Here is a 26,556-nt window from a genome sequence, read left to right as displayed (position 1 = left end):
ATAAAATAACATCTTGTTTTTGAGCCATTTAGCTTTTATCCATGGTGGCGAGAGGAGAAGGAAATTACTTATCTCGCTAAGGAGTAAGTTTTGGATCAATAATATATTAAAATTATAAAATTGTTGAATAATATAAATTATAATGTGTTATTCATATTCTATCTTTATTTTAGTTTTATAAATCGTAACGTGTGTTATTCATGTTATGTCTTTATTTTAGTTTTATAAATCGTAACGTATATTATTCATATTATATCTTTATTTTAGTTTTACTTTCAAATTATATTTTCATTTTAGTTTTACTTTAAGTTAATTTATGTATATTCGAATTTTATTTTTGTAAAAATGTTATATATATGATATAAAACAGATAAAAAAAATAATAGTTTTACTTTTCTTCAAAAATAATGTTACATTTTTCAAAATTTATGATTATTTTCCAATGCACATTGTTAACGACATGCCAGTTTTTTAAACTATTATTAATATGATCATGAAACTAATTCTCCATCTCCTTCAATTTCTTTACTCTCTATCTATTTTTATTACTATTTTTTCAGATCGATAACACCGATGCAGAGGGAAGATTGATATTGGCCGATGCATTGACATATGCTCATCAATTTAATCCTGAGGTCATAATCGACATGGCTACACTAACTGGTTACTCTATTATTTTATTAGAATCTAAGTATATACTAATCTCAATGCAACTAATAAGTTAAAAGAATTTATTAAAATGAATTTTAAAATAAAATTCTGAAATAATAGAAACATATTCACATCATAAAATCTATTTAAAAAATATAATATCAATCATGGTATAAAATCAACTAGTTAAATATCTTATATACTTAATCTTATAATTAAAATATTATTAGATATTTTCGGATAATTTACTTCTTTTCTTAGCGATGAGATACCTTCTCAACGCCTATCGGAGATGTAGGTAGGAATAAAATATTTAGATATTTTATATAATTTGTTTAGATAGCTCATATAATTTGGCAAGTATTTTTGGGATTTCCTAAAATCAAATATATATCTTCGTCTTACCTAATTTTTCATAATTCAATCGAAAAATATCTCTTGAAATGCGGCTTTCCATTATTACTTTTTTTGACACCGCTTTTGATTTATATTTATAATTAATCTTCATAAGATTGTGATGACATCGAGTTTTTATTTCTCCAATATAGGTCTCTGAGCTGGATTTATTTCTTCCGCATATTTTTATTTATTAATATGGGCCTAACCATCATTAAAGCGGAAAAAAACTTAATTATGAATGATTTTTAAAATTTTTATACTTGTAGATTTGTTGAATTTAAAATAAAATTTCTCAACATAAACCGCATTTGAGTGTTTGCTGGCATTTCTACGTTTCCTTTCTAAAAAAAATTTAAATTAGCAATTATTTAAAAAATTGGTGAATTCGGGTTTCCCAGCTGATATCAATTTTGCAATTCATGATTTAGTAAAGTAAAAATCTATTAGCTGAGGTAATCAATGAACCTGAAATCTCGAAAAAAAAATTATGCAGATATTCGAAAATTCGCCTATTAGTAGAGGCAAGTATCCTTAACTCACTGCATCCTATATCTGAACTAAATAAACAACAAACATTTAATTTTAAAATTAAATTTTGTGAAAATTGATCTATAATAAAAGTCAAATGTGTCAAAAATCATTTTATTATCTTTAAAAGAAATTAATTTTTAATTGAAGGCCATTTTTTTTATTATGAGAAACATTTGTTATCTTTCTAAGCATAAGAGATTAGATAATAGTTTAGAATACTAAGTTATTTTAGATGATTGCTATATATTTATTGTCCAAAGAAAATTTAATCATTTGATTGTGTTATTTAGAATTAATAAGTGTCAGGTCTATATTTATAACATTTATAATTATAAGACCCATATAAACTGTCTAATATATTTTATAACATTTATAATTACCGTCGAATATATTTTCATAATATTTTTACATATAAACTCCATTTTTTCTTAAAACAAAGGAATATAATATATATAAAACAACTTATATTCTTCTTAAAAAAATATGTTGAAAAACGTCCATAAATGTCAATTATAACTCGACATATACAACATGCCCCCCTTTCTTGAGAAAATCAAACTGGGGTAAAATACAATTTAACTCATATATAAAATCTAAGTAAATGCCTACATAAATTCAAATAAATGCTCTAAAAAAATATAAAAATTATTATTTATTTCATTAGATTTTTGTTCCAGGAAGTTCATATTCTTTCTTGACCATATATAATTGTCATTCATTTGATTATCATTTAATTTTAACGGTATTCGGGGCATAGCTTGATCGATATTGTACTGCCGATTGTCATTTAATCTAATGGTTAGTAAGTCATATCTTGATTGATCCGTAGCATCATTGGTCAGTCATGATCATTCTTATCTTAGGCTTAGTAAAATAAATCCAGCATCATTGTAGTTGATAGGGCAAAATCATTGTAGTTGATTAGACAAAATATTACAAAAAGTAAGTCAGTCAAATGTTTTTTTATAATTATATCCAAAATGTATTCTTTATTCTTTCCTTTTAATATTTTCTCAGATACACTTCTTCCCTATCAATCATAATCCTAAATTTCAGATATTTAACACAAAATTTCTTATCCCAATTCACAAACAATGAATTCCTTTCTTCCCTTCCCTTGGAAAAATAATATCAAATGGCCAATTCCCTTCATTTATATAACTTCCAAAATTTTAAACATAAAAATATTTAATATTATCTAATGGCTCTCTCCATTATTATCCTTTACATATATAAATCCACATTTATACATATAAAATCAAAAATATTTTTATTAATTTACCTTTACATATATACAATATTACGCATGTATATTATAATCCTTTAATATTATTCTTATTTTTAAAAAACTATGTATGACCCATTTTTGACTTTCAATCCATCGCACATGTTTAACATCTAACTTTACTTATTTTTTTGGAATTTGCATACTTTTTATTTCATTTATCACTCTTTTTTTTTATATACAACATTATTAAAACCTTTCACATCTAATTTTCTTTTCATTTTTTTTTAAAACATTAACAAAATGTTTCATATCCATAATTTTCATTTCATCTTTTTTTAAAAAAAAATATCAATATTATCACAATCCTTTTTTTTCACGTTATATTTCAAAAAAAATTTATTCATGCTTATTATAATCCCAAAATTTACATATTAAGCAATCTTTTCGGTCCTGCATAACGTGGGGTCTTAATTTCCTACGAAACCTATACTCCATTCAATGAGTCTTAAGGCTTACAAAATAATACAAAATAAAATTTATTATCAAAATACTGGGTTTAAAAGTTAAAATTAAAACACATATAATACAGAAATTATTATTAACTCCACTATATCCCATGGTACAAAAATTATTATTACCCCCACCATATCCCATGGTACTAAGATTATTATTACCCCCACCATATTGTATGGTTCCCAAATTTTTTTTCCAAAAGTACACTTTTATCACGGTAATATATAATGGTTCCTCCATTTATATCACCAACCTTTAAAAGTAAACTTATATCACAGTAATATATATTGGTTCCTCCATTTATATATCATATCACCAACCTTTAAAATAAACCTAAAACAAAAAAAAACTCTTTTTACCCGTGTTTTACTTTTTATCACTTATTTTAATTTGCTCAATTGACTTGAAACCTTGTAAACCCATACCCTACTTTCTATCTTATCTTTTAATTTGTTCAATATTTAACTATTTATTGTAAAATAACTTTATAAAAAAAATTTCTAATAAACGCACTTTATTGAATTCCCCCCCCCCCCTTCTTCTTTCTTTTTAAATGGATTTTTCACAATTCAAAATTAACTTTATTTTTTAAATTCATACATTTAAATTTAATTCTTTCAACTATATAAACTATTAGGGGTGTATCGATGCCACTTTTTGGAGGCCGATCCGATCCGATATCCCGATATAAATTGATATTGGCCGATTACCGATCCGATATCAGATCTAATTTTGTATTCTGTAAAGATACCAATTAATTTTAGTATAATTTTTATTAGTATAACATCTATAATTTAACTATACCATAACTTATGTCATTTAAATATATTATAATGATCAGTTATAGTTTATCAATTCAATTGCAATTCTAAAAGTATATAAAATATATTGTTAAATCACTTTTATATAATAAGTAATAAACAAATATATTATGAAATTTGAAATAAATATTTAAAATAATATTTAACATTAATATATCGAAGATTTCTTTTTAGAAATACCAAAATTTCCAATTTGTCAGAGGTCAGCCTGCGGCGATGGTAACTGTCAATATCACCAACTTCACTAAAAACAGTCTGAAGATTATCGCATACTTTTATAAACAGAATGCGCAAAAAATAGCAATATGGCAGAATGTTTATTAATTAATTATTATTATTAAAAAAATATACATAAAAATGGATTTCGATTTTATTTATAAAAATAAAAGATTTTAGATATAACTTTTTTTAAAAATTTTGTAACATTTTATTTTTGTTAAAGACACCATTTTATATCGGATCGGATCAGTATAATATTGGCCGATGACCGATATTTTAAAATGCGGCCCGATCCGATCCAATAAAAAATATCGGTACATCCCTAATTAGTATATATATAAAATATTAAAATATATAATCTATATAAAATATTAAAATATATAATCTATATAAAATATTATATATAAAATATTACCATATATAAAACATTAATCATTTATATATCCAAAATTAACTTATAAATGTCAAAACATCTTAACCCGCGACTTCTTCTTAACTTACAATCATTCTTTATATTGCTTAACCTCAATCTTATATTTATGCTTCTTCTAAATTTCATGTCTAAGAATATTTACATTATAATATATTATTTTTATATTTCATTCTTTCATCTTAATTAATACAAATCCTTTTTATTTTCCATCATTTAATTTCTAATTTAATTCTATTAATATCTTTTTATTTTTATTTAAATTAATGCATTACATATATGCAGAGTTGTTAAAAGATACTTTTTAAATGGATCTAGATACAGATACATAGTCTCAAAAGTTATCTAGATACAGATACAGCGTCTAAAAAGTTATCAAGATACAGATACAATTTTTAAATGTATCTGTATACAGATACATTTTTTATTATGCTCTTATAGGTTTGCATAAACCTAAATTAATATTATATTGTGAAAATTCATGAAATGAGCTAAAAAATTTATTGACGCGATATTACATTTATCAGAATATAACTAAAATAATGATTTTAATATAATATATGATAATATATGATTAAATAATTATTAGATTTCAGTAATAAAACATTTTCAAAATTTTGATCATTTAGGCATCCTCGTTTATCTGTAAAGACATTTTTAGCAACACTAAATAGTCTTTCCACAGGGGTGCTTGAAGGAATTGTAGTGTTATATTTAATAAATAACAATTTTATATCAGGGTATTCTTTAAAAATGCTAAAATCTCTACATTCATTTTTGAAAATTGATGGAGGATGAGCCTTGTCCAGTATTTTCTTTGGTAGTTTTATTTTCCTTCCCCTTTTTTATTTTTGTTAACAAGGTTGGATGTTTTCTCTTAAAATTTAAATTAGAATTTTAAATATATAATATCTATACCCTTATGTGCTTCAAGATATTGCACGTTGAAGTCTTACTGACGGATATTTTTGTATTTTTAGGTAGACACGGCAAACATTTTACCATCAGAGAATTGTTTTCTTTGTTTTGAGATATTATTTTAAAATATTCTCTATAAATTGGCCATGGTAAAGCAATAGAACTTGTTGTTGCTTCCTCTTCTTCATCGATATAGATCTAAATAAATATATAAACTTAAAAATTTAGTTATAAAATAAAATTTATCATTTCCATATTGTAATATTAAAATTTGTATGGTTTATTGATAAACTCGGACATAATATTTAAATTAATGAATATTTATGACAAAAACAACAACTATCTTATTAGTCGAAAGTTTTGATTAAATAAATACTTAATATTAATTATATAAAAAAAAAAACTAAATTCTAATATAAAAATAAACTCAAAAAGACACACTACTGAATTAAAGAATTAAATTCGGAATTATAAAATAAGGAAACACTTTTTTATTAAATTACAAAAAATATTATGAAAAAATTACCAAGTAAAAAAAATAATGATCACTTTTTCACAAAAATTAACAAAACTATTTTTCAGAAATGACTGACATTTCATTAATTAAAAACTAATATATATATATTTATAAAAATTGATTGACATTTCTATTAAAATAAGTATCATTTATGACATGCCACCCCTTTATGGGCTGTGGCACGCCAAATAACAAAAAAATATAAATTTAAAAGGTGTCTGGGTGCAGCGGACCTTTTGTGGAGCCTTCAGGAGAGTTACTGATTCTCCCACAAGTCCATGTCATCTATACGTGGAGCTTCCGCAGAAAAAGCTGACGTCGTCGGCGTAGGTCCTTGAATGTTATCGACCGTTCGCTGGAGAATGTTGTCAATGGGGGGGGTTTGACGTGCTGCTGGAACTTCCGCTGGAGGTACCATTCAGGGCACCCCTGTTGGCTGACGGCGCTTGTCGTATGGGAGCGCATGGAGCTGTTCCCCGCGTGGAGTCCTCCCCTCTCCTTCGATGTTGTCTGGTTGATCGCCCAATGGTGTTGTCATTGATAGGGGCTAGAGGCGATCGCCCGTCTCTACCTAAGCTTGGGCACTGGCTTCGAATATGGTCATTGCTTCGACAATGGAAACATTTCTTGATACGGGGACCTCCAGACATCATCGAATTATCTAGTACCATCGTGGCTGGTATCGTCATACCGGTATTCTTGGGGATCAAGGTAATTTGAATGTAGCAGGACCCTAGATCGACTAATCGACTGGTAGTTTCCATGGGTCTTATCGTCTGGAATATGTGGGGATCAGCTGCATGCGCTCCCATACGACAAGCGCCGTCAGCCAACAGGGGTGCCCTGAATGGTACCTCCAGCGGAAGTTCCAGCAGCACGTCAAACCCCCCCCCCCCCCATTGACAACATTCTCCAGCGAACGGTCGATAACATTCAAGGACCTACGCCGACGACGTCAGCGTTTTCTGCGGAAGCTCCACGTATAGATGACATGGACTTGTGGGAGAATCAGTTACTCTCCTGAAGGCTCCACAAAAGGTCCGCTGCACCCAGACACCTTTTAAATTTATATTTTTTTGTTATTTGGCGTGCCACAGCCCATAAAGGGGTGGCATGTCATAAATGATACTTATTTTAATAGAAATGTCAATCAATTTTTATAAATATATATATATTAGTTTTTAATTAATGAAATGTCAGTCATTTCTGAAAAATAGTTTTGTTAATTTTTGTGAAAAAGTGATCATTATTTTTTTTACTTGGTAATTTTTTCATAATATTTTTTGTAATGATAAAAACTTTGAAATTTAATAAAAAAGTGTTTCCTTATTTTATAATTCCGAATTTAATTCTTTAATTCAGTAGTGTGTCTTTTTGAGTTTATTTTTATATTAGAATTTAGTTTTTTTTTTTATATAATTAATATTAAGTATTTATTTAATCAAAACTTTCGACTAATAAGATAGTTGTTGTTTTTGTCATTCACAGTAATGGCTTTCAAATCCTCCCAATTGGTAGGACCCCCTTTTAAAATATAAGACAGAGAACGCACTAAGGCTTTCTCTCTATCACTTATACTACTATTTATTTCCGGGTCTGCACAGTCAGAACCCAACCGGGACAAAATATCAGGCAAATGATTTTCTTTGCCCCGACGATATCTAACTTCTACGTTAAAACTGCCCACTAATAATAACCAACGTTGTAACCGGGGAGATAGCATTAACTCCCTATTATCTTTTCGGAATAGGTGGATTAATGGCTTGTGGTCAGTAAAAATTTCAAATTTTTTACCAATCAAATATTCACGGCATTTCGTCAAACCGAAAATCACGGCCAAGGCCTCCTGTTCAATCACCGAATATCTCGTTTCGACATCCCTAAAAACTCGGGAAAAAAAAGAATGGGTCTTTCCACACCCTCAATTACATGTAATAGGGCTCCTCCAACACCTTTGTTGGAGGCATCAACCGCTAAAATAATTTCTAAATCATTGTTGAAACAGACTAAAATTGGCTCTTCCCCAATTTTTCCCTTTAAAATTTCAAATGCTTCTTGTTGCTCTACTTTCCAATCGAAATGAACACCCTTTTTTAATAAATCATATAACGGGGCAGCTACCTTCGCAAAATCCTCTATAAAACGATGATAGTAATTTACCATACCCAAAAAGGACTGCACCTCAGCCTTATTATTGGGCTGCTTCAAATTTAATATATTTCTCAAATTTTTTTGCAATGGCTTCACCTCAATCCCATTTATTTGATGGCCTAAATATTCGACCTCCATTACACCCAAAATGCTTTTTTCTTTGCTGGCTCTCAAGCCTTTACCATGAATTCTTTTAAAAACTTCCTCCAAACGATGGTTATGCTGCTCAGGCGTTATCCCTGTAATTAGCACATCATCCATGTAATAAAATACACCCTCTAGTCCTTGAAAAACGGACGCCATGGTGCGCTGAAAAATAGGCGCTGACACACTCAACCCAAATGGTAATCTACAAAAAGCGAACAACCCTTTGGGAGTCGTGATCGTCAATAATTTACGAATCTCCTCCCTCAAAGGTAATTGTAAATAGGCTGACGAAAAATCAACCTTTGAAAAATATTTCGCTCCCTTCAACTGGGCCAAAATTTCCTCAATTCGGGGTAAAGGATATTTAACCTCTACTACCCATCGATTAACGGTTACTCTGAAATCAGCACAGAGTCTCAATTTACCATTTGATTTCTTAACCGGTACCAACGGGGTTGCCCATACACTATATTCCACTGGAACAATGATACCATCTTTAACCCATTGATCCAATTCTTCGTCAATTTCCTTTTTCCATTCAAAAGGGACTCGACGATAGAGAACTGCAAAGTAATTTTTTCGCAACCCGAGCCCGACCCGAGCCCGAATTTAAAATTTTTTTTTGTCCGAGCCCGACCCGAGCCCGAGCACACATTTTTTAATCCAACCCGACCCGACCCGAGCCCGACCCGAATAAAATTTTGCAATTAAGTTTTAATATTATAATAACCAAAAAAAAATTTATGTGTATTTATTCAGTTCAGCCACCTTAAATAAAAGTTTATTTGACGGCCATAATCTATTCAAGATATATATTAAGTTACATTTTTAAAATTTGTAAAAAATATTATAAAACGATTAATATACAAGCGAATTTAAAAATTATAACGATTATATAATAAGCATCATTTATGCGAATATAGATATGATGTAAAAGTTAATAAATATATAAAAAATATAATGAACATATTATATTATATATTGACCTCATCAATATCATTATCAAAATTATCACAAAGTGAATAATTATGATATATAAATAAAGAGGCGTCCAGTTTATCTGGCTTTAAACGAGTCCTTCTCTCCTCAAAGGCCCTACCAGCAGCTGAAAACGCCCTTTCACTGCTAGCAGACGAAGCAGGGATAGCCAGGAATTTAAGAGCTAAAATACTTAAATTTGGAAACTCATAATGGTTTGTTTTCCACCATTTTAAAATATTATGTCATCAACACATAATTTCGGATCTAGATATTTTTTTAGCTCGTCAACTTCGGCGCTAGCATCAGAATACGCATTGTCAGTCTCCCATAGAGAGAAGTCCAAAAACGTATCTACCACCTCAGTAGTTTCTTAAGAAAAAAATATTCAATAATAATATTAAGATATATATTTACATTATTATTTTTTAATAATTTTACATATTTGATGATTGATATTTTTTTATAAAATTTATGTAATTATCATTATTCAACATTGATTTAATAAAATTTGAATTTTTTGAATTTTATTTAGTGATAATAAAATAATTAAAGGAAGTACTGAAAAAGAAAATTTTATTTCAGTAATTTTAGGAAAATTTGTCTAACTTTTTTTTGGAAGTAAATATTAATCTAAGATTTTGTATTTATTATCTCCAATATTTTTTAAATATATACTCAAAATTTTAGATCTCAATTTTTAATATGTTTTGAGATATATCTAATCAAAATTTGGGGTAAAATAGACCCCACCTTTGTAGTTAAGGGAGTTTTTTCTACCTTTGTAGTGAAGGGTTAAAACAAATGTTAAAAAAGACAATGTATAGGCTAGTTAAATAATAAATAAAACTTACATAAAATATGTCTTATCTTGTAATTTACGAGAAACACAATTTAGTAATAAAATAGTTTGGTATCCGGTTGTTAGGTTTTTAAATAATAATTAATAATGACATGACATGTTAATATGATTGACATTTTAATCCTAAAATGTGATAAATATTAAATAATATAATTTTATAATTAATATTATAAATTATACTAATTATTTAAGATATTAATATTATTATATATATTTTCGGGTCGGGTCGGGTCGGGTTTTCGGGTCGGACAGCTTTTACAACCCGACCCGAGCCCGAACCCGAGAAATTTTTTTTTGATGTCCAAACCCGACCCGAGCCCGAGGCTCGGGTCGGGTCGGGTCGGGCTACGGACAGCCCGTGCAGTTCTCTACTCGACGACAAGCTAGGAAAATAGGTGCAAATCCTTCCCTTAATTTTATATCTACTTGATAATCATTAAGACAACCTAATTTGTCTTCGAAAATTATTTCATACTTCTTCATTAAACGAGATATATTTTCACTCATTTTATGTAATTCAGGAATACCAATAGCAACCACTGGGGTTTCATCAATGCTAATGTTGTTTTCAACCATTAATTCCGTGAACTTTACATACCTATCAGAATTACTGGTTGAATCATTTTGTTTTATGGTTAAATCCTTCCCTTCTATTTCACGGATATTTTTTCGAGCGTTATAGGCAATATTTTGATCTTTCGGGTTAATTATGGCCGAACCATTATGCAGGGCAAAAATATTCCAATTACTAAAAGGACCTAACTGAACAATCCAATCCCACCCCATGATGGTTTCCACATCTTTCTTTACTACCCATAAATCTAGGAAAAATGTGGTATCATGAAGAATTACGCCCAATTTAGTTTTTCCCAAAACTATTATCTCAGACCCATCAAATTGTCTGACACACATAGATTCTTTCTCAAGCTTACCTTTAGGCCAATACTTAAAATAATTTCTTCGAGACATTATAGAAATGCTAGCCCCTGTGTCGAACAACATGTCAATATCCCTCGAGTCAACTCTTACGATAACTCGTGGACAAGGACGAGGTTCAACTAATCTCTCAGTCATTAAAATATCATATGTTTTAATTGACGGATCAATATTAATCTCATCTGAAACATCAGTTTCATGAGAATTCTCATTTGAACATAAATTCAATTCGGAATTTAGTGGTTCCTTAACAATATTCATATTTTTTTTTGCAATATAACTGGGATATTTTTCCCATCTGAAAATATTAATATTCCTTTCCTCGGAATATTTAACAATACCCTTAGGATATTTCTCCCATTTAAAATCATTAGCATCTTTATTCTTTTTATTATCATGAATTAAAAAATTTCGGTTATTATCATGGTTATTTACTTTATTATCATTTTTCCATCCCGATCTCCTACCTACTATATGATTACATTTGCAATCATATAGTCAATTTTTGATACAGTTTATGGCTACATGTCCCGGTTTGTTACATTTAAAACACAAACGGGATCTGCAATAATTCGGTCGTAAAACATCAAATTTATTCGTGTTAGTACAAGAAATTTTTCTAACATTAGAATTTTCTAATGCCAGTTTCTTTAACGGAAAACCTTCACGAAAATTTTGTTCTTTGACTACGCAGGTCTCTACCTTGTGACCCACATACCCACAGCGGGTACATTTCAAATCTTCAAAAATTTTCTTATGACCTGAAAAGCCATTTTTTTCAACGGAAATATTTTTTCCATTTGTCCATGTCGGACCACGTATTTGGCCTTTATTAATATTACTATTCGCCATAACCAACGTATTTATATCTTGATATATAATCTTAATCATTTCTTTTAATTCTTTCAATTCCTGGAGGATAACTATAGATCTCTCCACACTATTCAAACGATCATCGTTATTATCTTTCATCGTTTCCACCTTTTCAGGTCTGCCGTTCTTGATTTCATTTAAAATTCCATTTAAACTACTTTTCAAGACCGAAATCTTTTTCCAACAATCAGCCGACACCGGAGTGTCTATTTTCCAATTACCATATACTCTAGTCGCAACCAGAGTACATTTTTCAAACAAAAATTTTATTATAATATATAACACATACAGTAGGACCAACAATAAAATTGTCACTACGGCATTATTTACATCAAATTTATCAACCATTTGATACAAACTTTGATAAGTAATACTCGGATACTCCGAAATTTTATCAAATACGCTAGGCTCAATATCAAAATTAAATATAAAGCCCATCTCATTATATGAAAAATTTATATTACTTTAAAACGGCCGTGTTAAATTTCTAAAAATTTACACAAAAAGGTGATTGCGTTGTGTTCTGAGGCGAGATACAAAATATAAAATAAAATATTTTCTTTTACCTTGAAATACCGAATAACCCTGGAATCGAAACTATCCTGGTAGTCTCGGTCACCAATGACAAAAACAACAACTATCTTATTAGTCGAAAGTTTTGATTAAATAAATACTTAATATTAATTATATAAAAAAAAAAACTAAATTCTAATATAAAAATAAACTCAAAAAGACACACTACTGAATTAAAGAATTAAATTCGGAATTATAAAATAAGGAAACACTTTTTTATTAAATTTCAAAGTTTTTATCATTACAAAAAATATTATGAAAAAATTACCAAGTAAAAAAAATAATGATCACTTTTTCACAAAAATTAACAAAACTATTTTTCAGAAATGACTGACATTTCATTAATTAAAAACTAATATATATATATTTATAAAAATTGATTGACATTTCTATTAAAATAAGTATCATTTATGACAATTTATATATATTTTTTATATATAAGTTTTAATATTTTATGTATATATAATTCTTTATTATAATATTAATAAATATTAATATATAATATATATATATATATTTATTTATTTCATAAGCTCATATGAAATAAAATAAATTTTACAGTCAAATATTTTTATTTATAATAAAAAAAGGGGTATATAAAATGTATCTGAAAAAGTATCTAAAAACAGATACAGATACCTCTAAAATAATATCTAGATACAGATACAGATATCTTTCTAAAAAATCTATCTAGATACAGATACAGATACTACATTTTTATATCTAGATACAGTATCTAGATACAGTATCTAGATACTTTAACAACTCTGCATATATGTCCAAATTTCTCTTTTAAAAATATATTCCATTTATTTCTCTTTTTTCCTCTTTTCCTTCCATCTATTCCAATTTTTATATACACATTGCATACAAATATGTTTTTTAACCTCTTTATTTTCGTATATCAACCTTTTTAATTTTTATTATGGCTCTTGATCGTATAGGTAGCAGGGTTGCCATGTCTCCCCCCATCAGTGGGAGACTCCCACAATTTGTTAGTTTACACGCAGACATCTCTCCCGCATAATTACCGCAATTAGAAATCTCCCGCAAAAATCTACCACCATTTTTAATTTCTCCCGCAATTTTTTTAAAATAATATTTTAATGTTTTTAATATATAAATAATAATTTTGAGAGACAGTAATTGATTATTTTTAAAATAAATTTTAAATATTTATTCGAAGAACATGTCTAGTTTATAAATTTCTTTTTATCCTGTTTTATTTTTATCCAGTAATAAATCAACATCATTTCATTCATATAAGTCGGTACAGGGGAGTATATCTTATATCAACATCGATTGCAATGCAAAAATATTCTCCAAAATAATAAATAATACAGATGCAACTACAGCTGCGGAAATCGTATAAACCTATTATGTAGTTCAACAATCACAGAGCTATAGCATCACAATGTTGGCCTAATCTTTTTCTCATATTTAATGTCTCCAATATAAGTGCAAACCTTACTTGTGTTAGAACACAAATGAGCAAGACTATCACAAGTGTTTTAGTACCTTAATCCTAGAGGTCAATTCTAGACGATTTGAAAGATTGGCATCTATATGCAATTCTAACAGATGCATCTAATAAGGGAAATATTAAACCTTCGCTATTTCAACAAGAATAAGAATATTTCAAAACTGTTAAAAAAATTTTCCTCGGATAGTAAAAAATCCAACGATTTAGCTAACCACATAATGTAAATATAGCTGATTCAGGGTTAACAATGATGCATGTCAGCTATCTGTGCTGATAATGCTTATGTAAATTTTGGCAAAAACCGTGTATTTACCCAATTGAGGCAGCACAATAGTGAATCAATACCAATTGGCTGTATATGCCATATGCTACATAATTCTTACAAGAAGCAATGAAAGTACTATCTGTGGATGTCGAAATAATTGTGATGAAATGTTTAACGAATTTAGTTCATCAACTAAAAGAGTTGGTGGAGTGGTCTGACTTGGAATGGTGTGAGTTGTTGCGATATGTACCTATCAGGTAGTTATCATTAATACCTGCATCGATAAAATTTTAAAATTTACAAACCCTTAAAAAAATACTTTTTAAATAAAGATTTTAAAAGCTGTCCTAAAATTTTGAAAAATTTTTTGGATTATGAAATGGCAGAAGCATATTTGGGATTAGTTTCACATGTAGGTAATCTACTTAATGCAGTTAATATTCAGTTGTAATCAGAATATTTTTTATTAATAAAGATTCACAAAATCATGCTACAGCTCTGTTCATCTCTACAGTTAAAAATTCATAATAAATTTTATGGCGCTATTGCTAAAAATATTATGTTCAAATAATACTCTAATTATACATTTTTAAATGTAGCAGATATTTTTATTAAGACAATTTTAGAATATTTACAAAATTTGATTTTAATAACTCTATTTACAATTGTATAAATATTATGACCTTGGAACAGAAACCATCAATTGATGGTTTTTATAATTTAATAAATATATTAAAAATACCGAAAGACATTGATGTCGTTTGAGGAGATTGTAATTCTATTTTTTTTTATGATTCGCCAAAATACTTAAAGTTAGATGGTCTAAAAGCAGAGGAGAAATGGGTAGAATTTTTTCGTGATAACGATAAATCTCCTTGCTTGGAAAAAATATGCGAGTATGTCTTCTCCTTACCTCATTCTTATGCCTCATCCGAGCGCATTTTTAGCCTGATGAGGACTGCCTGGAAAAAGGAGAGAAATAGGATTGCTTTAACAACATTAGAGGCCGAGCTAATGGTTAAACAAGTATATAATATGTCATGTCAGGAATTTTATAAATATCTCAATAACGACGGTACACATATAGTTCTATTATTTAAATCTCAAATAAAATATAATTAGGTTTTAGCAATCCCGCCATAAAATTTATTATCAATTTTTAACTGTAAAGATGACCACATCTGCAGAATAATTTTGCGAATCTTTGTTAAGATTCTTCTGATTGCAACTGCACATTAACAGCATGTAGTAGATTTCCTACATGTGAAATCAATCCTAAATATACCCCTGCCATTCATTATTAAAAAAAAATTTCTAAATGTTAGGACAGCTTTTATAATTTTTATTTAAGAGATATTTTTTTAAAGGTTTATAAAATTTTAAAATTCTATCGATGGCGGCTATTAGGAACATATCGCAACCAAAATTGTGCTGACTCAATTATGTAAATACACTCTGTTTTTACCAAATTCACTGAGGCATTATCAGATCAGAAAGCTAACATGCAATTTATTGATAATCTCGAATCTGCTATATTTACCATTAGTTAGCTATGTCTTTGGATTTTTCACTATTTGAGGGAAAAAATTTAATAGTTTTATTGAAACGACCTTAATTTTGTTGAAATAGCGGAGGATCAAGAGAAATATTTTAATATTTCCTTATTAGATGAATCTTTTAGAATTGCATATGTATGCCCATCTTCAAAACGTCAAGAATTGACCTCCTGGATTTAGGTTCTAAAACATTGATAGCCTTGCTCATTTTTGTTCTACAAGTATAGTTTTCATTTATTATGGGTAAAAGATTCTACCAACATTGTAATGATAAGTATCTCTGTGAATGTTCTACTACAAGATAAGTGATTACAATTGCCGCAACTGTAATTGCATCTGTATTATTTCTTATTTTTGGAATCCTTTTCCTTATTATGTATTTAAACGTGATACGTGATAAATAAGTGCCTATCCCTATAATGTTATACACACTAGATTTCCAATCGGTCGTTTTGCCGGACATTCGCATAAAATATATTTTTAATTGTAAAATTAAAATCTTTTTTTTTATAAAATTTTATCTTGTTTACATTCTTTTAATTTAAAAAAGATCGTTGGTGTTTTTATAAATTTATTTTAATAAATCAAGATGTTATTTTATTTTGAAAAATAGTTACCGACTTTGTATTTATATAAACTAATTATAAAAAATAATAGGCGGATAATTAAGTCAATTCAAAATCCCGGCCGAATAGCAATTTTTTTTTCTACCAAAATTTTTATATTTATCCCGTATAATCCAAATTTCTCCCGCAATTTGAAAATTTTGACCTGGCAACCCTGTTAGGTAGTAGTTAATTGAATTGCTTAACCTTTTTATTTGGTTTCTTTTAAAACAGGGACTAAACTTAAGCGTATATATTTATAAACGTTTATATTTATAACATTTATAATTATAAGACCCATTTAAACTGTCGAATATTTTTTTTATAATTACCTTCGAATATATTTTCATAACATTTATACATATAAACTCCAATTTTTTTTAAAACAAAGGAACATACATAAAACAACTAATATTCTTCTCGAATAATATATTGAAAAACGTCCATAAATGTCCATTATAAATCGACAGATACTACAATAAGCTTATAATTATAACAAGAAAGAATATAATATATAATTTATATTTAACCCTGGATGTTGCTCTTTCCTATATCAAGCCATGTTTTGATTGCTTACAAGAATGATTAAGATTACTCCAGGCCAATTTGAATTATAGTTAAAACTTAAATAATTATTTAATTTTGACTTTATATAAATTAATAAGTTTCACTTGCTTTCAATGATGGTCAAAAATATCTTTCTTGATCGATTTGCCATGGATTAGCCAGAACCACTTATAGAAGAGGATAATATATTAATTATTAGAAATATTACTAAAGCAAATTTTAAATAAGTTAAATACTATTAGATAAAAAAAATTATTATGTAGATCATAGAAATTAATATTTTAAATAAATATAATTTTAAGGAGCTATGATCGTATCCTTAGGTTCAGCAGCCACTGGGGTTTTTTCGACATCGGATTCTCATTATAATCATTTGCTAGAAGTAAAATATTATAGATAATAAAATTTTTGAGAGTATAATTTGTATAAATTATTATAAATGCACATATCTATATTGAGTTATCAATTTATCCTAAATAAATTATTACTATGATTTTAATTTTCAAATTTGTTAATGGTACATAAAATAAAAACATATTGATTCAAATAAGTATCACAAATAACGGTTTATATTAAAAACATTTATATTGTTAATGTATTGCATTACGATACGTTACAACTGTAAAGTACCCATGACTTCTATTTCTAATAACTGACTAACGTGGCAAATATTTTATCAATTATTCATTTATTTACGATTGGCAAATTTAATAATAAAAATCTGAAACAGGCGAGCAAACATACGGGCGATAGGGTTTGGAGATTACCCCTTTTTTCTCATTATGCAAAATCTATGAAGGATTGCCACCTGGCCGATCTTAATAATCTTGGAAGCCATGGAGTTGCGGGAAAATCTTGTACTGCTGCCGCCTTCTTAAAGGTTCTTCCATATTTCATATCAATTATATAATTTAACATGTAGAAATTTGCAATTGAAAGTAAAGTCATAGGGGGGAAAGGTTAAATAATGAAAAAATGGTTAAATAATTTCGTTAGGCCGCCTATTTATAGAAAATTTATGTGTATTAAATTTGATTATATTAAAAATAGATTAATTTTTCAGAATATCATATTTATATTGTTTAAAATAAAAATCGTAAGAGTTGAACCAGTTCTGCAGTCCATTTTAAACTCATATTAGCTATAACCTAAAATATTATTATCATATTTACATTTAATGCTAGGAATTTGTAACATGTGAAAATTGGATGCATTTAGATATTGCTGGAGTTATGTTGTGCAAAGAAGAAATTCCTCCTTATTTATCTAAAGGGATGTCAGGTTTTTTACAAAAAATTGTGTCCGATTTGGATAAAAATTTTATATAGGATAACATGTTTTTTTACATGCCTATTTTAATATAAGGGTTTGATTAACCCCGCTCAAAAATAAGAGCCGAAAATAGAATCAATATGTGATGTATTATGAGGTTCGATTTTGAATATTTTATATGCTTGTTTAGTTTTCATAAAATTATAAATATTTAATATATCCGCTGGATTAGTAAAAATAATGGAAGGGACGCGTCTGTCCTTGCTATAGTTACCTTAGGGCGTATCCCTAAAGATACGGCATAGACATTTGATCTTCTCTATAAACTCTCTAAAATATTGAACACTCGAATAATCCGGTTAAAATAATGTTAATCGAATCTCATTTAGATGTAAATTCGATTACTATATAAAACTAATTAATGTTTCGTTCATTCTTCATTTAAAAAAGAAAATATATATTAATTTATATTATATTTCCATAATCCGTTAAGGTCGACCAGCTCGAACTTTGGTTGAATATTTTATGAAACTATCAAAATTTTGATTTGAAAACCAAGATCAAATCAACCAATGGCAATTTTACAAAAATATTATATTATTAGCCATTTTATGATTTTATATTTGGATATAATAATTATAATATATTTTTTCTTTAGTATATTCTTTAGAAACAATGATGAATATTTTATATAATATGGATCAATTTCCAATATTTTGCAAAATTTAAGTTTTTTAAAAAATATAAATTCAACTTATTTCATTATTTATTGGATCTTTCAAAAATTTTAATAAAAAGATAAATTACAATTAATTACATCATAATAAAATTTTTTTATTTTTTAATATTTTCTCAATATAGAAAATTATTTGATAATTTATGACGCTTAAGCATTATATAAAATAGTTAGAATTAGACGAAATATTATATTTAAATGTCTCATATAAAAGAATTATAAAGAGAGTGCAATCATTTTTAACGATGCACCAATACCATTACTCATGGTATCAACTGATATTCTAATTTTAACCAATACCAGTGGTCAATACCCAATATAATAATTTATAATAAAAAATTGGTCTGCATAGCCATAAATTGATAAGAGAAAAATTGATCCACAATTTACCAAACAGAGAAAGAAAAAAAGTGTCTTTAATATTAAAAAACATTTTTACTGCTTAAATTAATAATTAATTTTTGTAGAATTGGAGATTAGGAATATTCTTATAATATTTATTTCTTTTCACAAATAAATTTTAGTTTTTTCAATTATATTTCATAAATTTTTTTTGTATCTGGTATTGGCGAAAAAAGTGGTATCTGTGCCTCTCTGATTTATTTTTTTTGCAACACTAGCAAAATAGTATTTATAAAATATCGATTAAATTTGTTTATTATTATATATATATATTGATATAATAATGTTTCAAAGTTTGTATATATCGACTTTTCAGTTTGTATTTTCTCACATAACGTTTTTAAAGAATTAACAAGGGGTGTTCCTTTTTATGCTTTTAAAATATTTATAAACCTGTGCCGTATATTTTTTTGCTTACCCAGGCCGTTAATTTTATTTTTATGAAATGGGGGTCGAATTTTTTTAAAAAAAAAGAATCCTGGGCTGAAAAATAAAACAAGTGCCGTGCTGAAAAATAAAATGTGTGCCGTGCTGAAAAATATTTTTTAAAAATAATCCGGGTTGGGACATGTAATTCCTCCTCTGTAATTATCTTGCATAATTAATTACAACTGAATCGCTTCAAGCACATTAGGGGCCATTTAATCTCACAGCCCAGCCATGTATTTGGATGTGTGGTGAGATATAATTTTACACGTGTTCTTTCACGAAAATTATTACAGGGCGGGCCGGATAACTTGCACATAATTTGTACTTTTTGGCCGAGCCGAAATATCGTAGAATCTAATTTATATTGTTCAAAAATTTCATAAATGATACGAGATTTCTGGGTTACCACTTTTTCTTTAGTTTAAAAGCAGCATAAGTGTGTTATGAGTGTATTTGCTGCTTGTCGCCTAAAATTAGAATTAAGCTTTTGAAAAATAAATAATCATATGATATTAAAACAATTTTGAAAAATAGACGTTTTTATGATTGAAACAGTGATAAGGCATCATTTTTTACTGTCTTTTTTAATAATTATTTGTTTAATATTAAAATATAGATTATTCTTATTAATTCTATTTAAATTGTAGATTACAGGAACCAAAAATATTTACTTATGAGAAGTGTTAGGGGTGTAAATAATTACGGGGGGCAGAGTCCCAGGCAACTGCTTTGGGGGTACTTTTTTTGAAAAATTTTTCTTTTAATGTTTTACTACACCTATCCATAACTAAGTGATTTCTGGTTTATGATATCGGACTCGACCTCGTGATGTCCGTTGGTACATATTAAATTAAATAATTAGTGGGGGTTTTAAATTTTGGTCGATGTTTAGCAAATTAGGTTGTTATCAGAAATTTCTTGTCATAAAATTATTTTTCCAATTTCAAAATATGACTAAAAATATTAACCAAAAAAAATACAAATGCTTAATTAATAATTGTAGGCATAATAGAAGAGATGATAAATGGACAGACCACATTAGAAAAGACATGGTGGTCTTAATTTTAACGATATAAAGAAAATCTTTGAAATAGTAGCTTTTATGAATATTTCTCAAAATTGGACAAATAGCAAAGTAATTTAATTGTTTATACTATCTTATAAAATGTCAGATAATTTACTGACAGAAGATCCTTATACTATGACTAGTGTTATAGTCTTTAGAATATAAAAATTTTATTTTATCACTTTATGTTTTGGATAAAATATTGTTGATAACAAGCTTGGCTTGCACAAAATTGTAAACCATTTCGAAGGATATAGGGTTTGTAATAAATCAAATTCAATTGGCAAAAGATTGCCTGATTAATTTGAGAAGTAAATTTTTAATTTTAGTACACTTTATTTAAAGCACTTGCTAAATATAGACAAAAATTTCTTCTTTAAAGCCACATTAATACTTCCATATTTTAATAAAGGTTTTTGCCTTTGTATAATAGCTATAAATTCAAAATCAGTTGATAATTTATATTATCATTTTAGGAGCATTTAACTATGAATTCAAAATCAGCTATAATTGATATTATCATTTCAGAATTATAGTTCAATGATATTTGTATTTAAGTTTATGCCTTTGTATATCTAGAAATTCAAAATCAGCTGGTAATTAATATTATCATTATAGGATTATAGTACAATGATAATTGATAACTTTTAAATACAATGATATTTAGAGTCATAATTAAAGTTCAAAATTTTATTTGTAAAGTATTATCCTTGTAAAACATATCGCTTCTAATTATGTTTCATGCCCCTCTTGTGGCAAATTATCATTCCTTACTAAATCAGGTAAACTATCACTTCATGGTCCCAGATCTTCAAGATGTCCTGCATCTGGATTTCTCTTCCTTAATCTCTCTAGCTTCCCGGCCAGGGTTGCCAGGTCAAAATTTTCAAATTGTGGGAGAAATTCGGTATTTTGTAGGAGTAATGTAAAAATTGTGGGAGAAATATGAAAATTGCTAAAAAAAAAAATTTTTGCGGGCCATTTTTCAAAATAAAATAGCCAATTATTTAAAATAAAATAGCCAATTATTTAAAATAAAATAGCCAACTATTTTTTAAAATAAAATAGCCAACTATTTTTCAAAATAAAATATCCAACTCTTTTTTAAAAATAAAATAGGTAACTATTTTCCAAAATAAAATACTCAACTATTTTTCAAAATAGGTAATTATAGTACGACACAAAATTTCTTAAATAGTATCTTTATTATTAAAATAACATATTGATTTATTATAATATATTAATTTTGTTTTAAAATAATAACCAACGATCTTTTTTAAATACAAAAGAATGTAAACAAGATAAAATTTTATAAAAAAATTGTAATTTTACAATGTAAAAAAATATATTTTATGCTAATGTATAAATAAGATTTTATAAAAAAACAAACAATTTTAAATTTACAATGTAAAAAATATTAATAATCAGTGCGGGGAAGTTGTTCTACAGTATTTAGTTAATACAATGAGGGAAGGGAATATGATATTTTGAGGCATCAAAAATCTTCAAAGCATAAATCAGTACAGGGCAGTCTATCAACATCCAAAACAAAAATATTCTTCAAAAATAAGAAATAATACAGATGCAACTATAGTTGCGGAAATGGTAAATACCTATCATGCAGTACAACATTCAGAGAGCTACTTAACATCACAATGTTAGAACACAAATGAGCAAGGCTATCATCAATGTTTTAGGATATAAATACAGAAGGTCAATTCTTGACGATTTTAAAGATGTGCAAAACATATGCAATTCTAACAGATGCATCTAATAAGGAGATATCAAAACATTTCCCTTGATCCTCCCCTATTTCAACAAAATTAATGTCATTTCAATAAAACTATTAAAAAAATTTTCTCCAGATATGAAATATCCAAAGACATAGCTAACCATATATAATGGTAAATATGGCAGATTTGGCATTACCAATGAATTGCATGGCAGCTTTCTGATCTGATAATTCCTCAGTGAATTTGGCAAAAACCAGAGTGTATTTACAGAATTGAGTCAGCATAATGTTGGTTGACAGGTTCCTCCTAATACGCGCCATCGTAGAATTTTAAAATTTTACAAACCTTTAAAAAATAAATAGATTATAAAAGCTGTCCTAATATTTTCAAAAAAATTTTCAAAAATATATGGCAGAAGTATATTTAGGAATTTTACATATAGGAAATCTACTATATGCTGTTAATATGCAGTATCAGAAGAATATAATTTAATAAAGGTTCACTAAAATGCTGCAGAAATACCAAAGTAAGAATATTATTACTATTATCGGATAATTATTAATAAGATTTAATATGATGTCATGTTTGAGGAGATTGTAATGCTTCTTTATTTTTATGATTTGCCAAAATATTAATTTTACAATGTAAAAAATAAATTTATTTGATTTTATGCAAATGTATAAATAAGATTTTATAAAATATAGAAAGTCAAATAGTTTTAGTTAATTATATTTTATTTGAGATTTAAATAATGGAACTAAACGTTTACCGTCGTTATTAAGATATTTATAAAATTCCTGGCATGACATTTTATAATTTTGTTTAACCATTAACTCGGCTTCTAATGCTGTTAAAGCAATTCGATTTCTCTCCTTTCTCCAGGCAGTCCTCATCAGGCTAAAAATGCTCTCCGATGAGGCATTAGAATGAGGTAAGGAAAAAGCTTACTCGCAAATTTTTTCCAAGCATGGGGATTTATCGTTATTACGAAAAAATTCTACCCATTTCTCCTCTGCTTTTAGACCATCTAACTTTAATTATTCTGGCGAATCATAAAAAATGGAAAAATTACAATCTCTTCAAACAAGGCTTCAATGTCTACCGGTAATTTTAATATATTTATTAAATTACAAAAACCATCAAATGATGGTTTCTGTTCCAAGGTCATAATATTTATACACTTGTAAATAGAGTTATTAAAATCAAATCTTGATTGTAAATATTCCAAAATTGCCTTAATAAAAATATTTGCTTCATTTAAAAATACGTTAATTATAGTAATATTTGAACATTTTAATATGATATTTTTAGCAATAGCGCCATAAAATTTATTATCTATTTTTAACTGTAGAGATGAACAGAGCTGTAGCATGATTTTGTGAACCTTTATCAATAAAGAATCTTCTGATTGCAACTGAATATTAACTACATGAAGTAGATTTCCTACATGTGAAACTAATCCCAAATATGCTTCTGACATTTCATCCTCGAAAATATTTTTAAAATTTTAGGACAGCTTTTAAAATCTTTATTTAAGAAGTATTTCTTTAAGGTTTCGTACAATTTTAAAATTCTCTCGATGGCAGGTATTAATGATAACCACCTGATAGGTACATATCGCAACAACTCACACCATTCCAAATCAGACCACTCCACCAATTCTTTTAATTCAGTGACTCTTTTAGTTGATGAACTAAATTCGTTAAAACATTTCATCACAATTACTTCGACATCTACAGATAGTACATTCATTGCCTTCTTGCAAGAATTATGCAGTATATGGCATATACAAAATTGATTTAAATCGAAATTTTGTAAATTTAAAATAAAGTAAAAAATTATTTAAAAAGTATGCCCTGTGAATATATTCTTGCAAAGTTATATTAAATATCTATTAATTTGGCCAGAACAGCCATTTGAAATCATTTATTCTGAAAATTTTATCAATGTTTAGTGCTTAATATATTATTTTAATTTTACAGTAAGATAAAATTATTAGCAACAAAAATTTTGAAAATGTCGAGTGGAGCACTGCAATTCTAGATAACGATATAAAATATATTAAGTAATTTAAAAAATATATATAATAATTATACATACTGTTCTAACTTCTATTCTTTCTAACACAAAAATTTTGAAAATGTCGAGTGGAGAATTGGAGAATTTTATAAAAAATATATTTTAGAGAGGAAAAATAAAATAAAAGAACTAGACATATTTTTCGAATAAATATTTTAAATTTATTTTAAAAATATAAAAATAATCAAATACTGTCTCTCAAAATTATTATTTATATATTAAAAACATTAAAATGCTAAAAAAAAAATTGTGGGAGAAATTAAAAAATTGTGGGAGCTTTTTGTGGGAGATTTCTAATTGTGGGAGTAAGATGTATGTGGGTAAACTAAAAAATTGTGGGAGACTACCACTGATGGGGGAGACATGGCAACCCTGTTCCCTGCCCTATTTTCTAATTCTGTTCTGCCAACCTTAAGTAAAAAAGACTTAATAAGCAATAATGACCTTGATGTTAAAAAACATTTATCCACTAATGTTCCTCAACCACTTTGGATCCAGAACATCAGGACCAGAGTTGTACAAAAGATCTTCTTTGAAGATTTCTGAGCGAGATCTAGCTCAAAAATTTGAGCAAGATCTTTGAAGATCGTAAAATTTGAAGATCTTTTATTTATAAAAAGATTTGAGCAACAATCTTCAAAGATCATCGTAAAATTTGAAGATCTTTTATTTTTTAAAAATTTTGTGTAACGATCTTCAAAGATCTTCATGATATTTATTTTTTTACCCCTTTATTAAAAGCCCAGATGTTTTTCAATTTTATTAATATATTATTTCTTTTATGTTTTATACCTCTCCTCCTGCCTTGATGAAAGAAAAAAATATTATTTATTTTTTAAGCATGTTAAATTAAAATATAAATTCAAACGACAATTTTCATAATCGTATTTTATAAAAAAAGTTTTACCACAGAAGGGTAAAAATTTAATTTATTATATTATTAATAAAATGTTAAATTCAGAAGAGCGATAATTTTTCTAATCGTTATTTTTACATAAATGGGTAAAAATTAATATTGTAAAAAAAATTTAAGTTAAAATTTCAATGAAGATGTATTGTAATTTGCAGAGTTGTTAAAAGATACTTTTTAAATGGATCTAGATACAGATACATAGTCTCAAAAGTTATCTAGATACAGATACAGATACAGCGTCTAAAAAGTTATCAAGATACAGATACAATTTTTAAATGTATCTGTATATAGATACATTTTTTATTATGCTCTTATAGGTTTGCATAAACCTAAATTAATATTATATTGTGAAAATTCATGAAATGAGCTAAAAAATTTATTGACGCGATATTACATTTATCAGAATATAACTAAAATAATGATTTTAATATAATATATGATAATATATGATTAAATAATTATAAATAATTATTAGATTTCAGTAATAAAACATTTTCAAAATTTTGATCATTTAGGCATCCTCGTTTATCTGTAAAGACATTTTTAGCAACACTAAATAGTCTTTCCACAGGGGTGCTTGAAGGAATTGTAGTGTTATATTTAATAAATAACAATTTTATATCAGGGTATTCTTTAAAAATGCTAAAATCTCTACATTCATTTTTGAAATTGATGGAGAATGAGCCTTGTCCAGTATTTTCTT

General features: G+C 27.3%; 1 protein-coding gene across 1 annotated transcript in view; it reads left to right on the top strand.

Annotated features, from left to right (window-relative positions):
• Positions 1 to 19,207, top strand: part of LOC135926263 (cytosol aminopeptidase-like) — a 61,168-nt gene extending 41,961 nt beyond the window's left edge. Inside the window, exons 11-15 of the mRNA XM_065462069.1 lie at positions 561 to 663; positions 17,526 to 17,605; positions 17,954 to 18,103; positions 18,408 to 18,504; positions 18,989 to 19,207. Coding sequence (XP_065318141.1) covers positions 561 to 663; positions 17,526 to 17,605; positions 17,954 to 18,103; positions 18,408 to 18,504; positions 18,989 to 19,041 — 483 coding nt within the window. The 3' untranslated portion in view covers positions 19,042 to 19,207. The remainder of the gene's footprint in view (positions 1 to 560; positions 664 to 17,525; positions 17,606 to 17,953; positions 18,104 to 18,407; positions 18,505 to 18,988) is intronic.
• The last annotated feature ends 7,349 nt before the right edge of the window (positions 19,208 to 26,556 follow it).

The sequence above is a fragment of the Gordionus sp. m RMFG-2023 genome, chromosome 3 (assembly GCF_954871325.1).
Source record: "Gordionus sp. m RMFG-2023 chromosome 3, tfGorSpeb1-WG-v2, whole genome shotgun sequence".
NCBI lineage: Eukaryota > Metazoa > Nematomorpha > Gordioida > Chordodea > Parachordodidae > Gordionus > Gordionus sp. m RMFG-2023.
The sequence above is the reverse complement of the archived record's forward strand: the minus strand, read 5'-3'. Positions and strand labels throughout refer to the sequence as shown.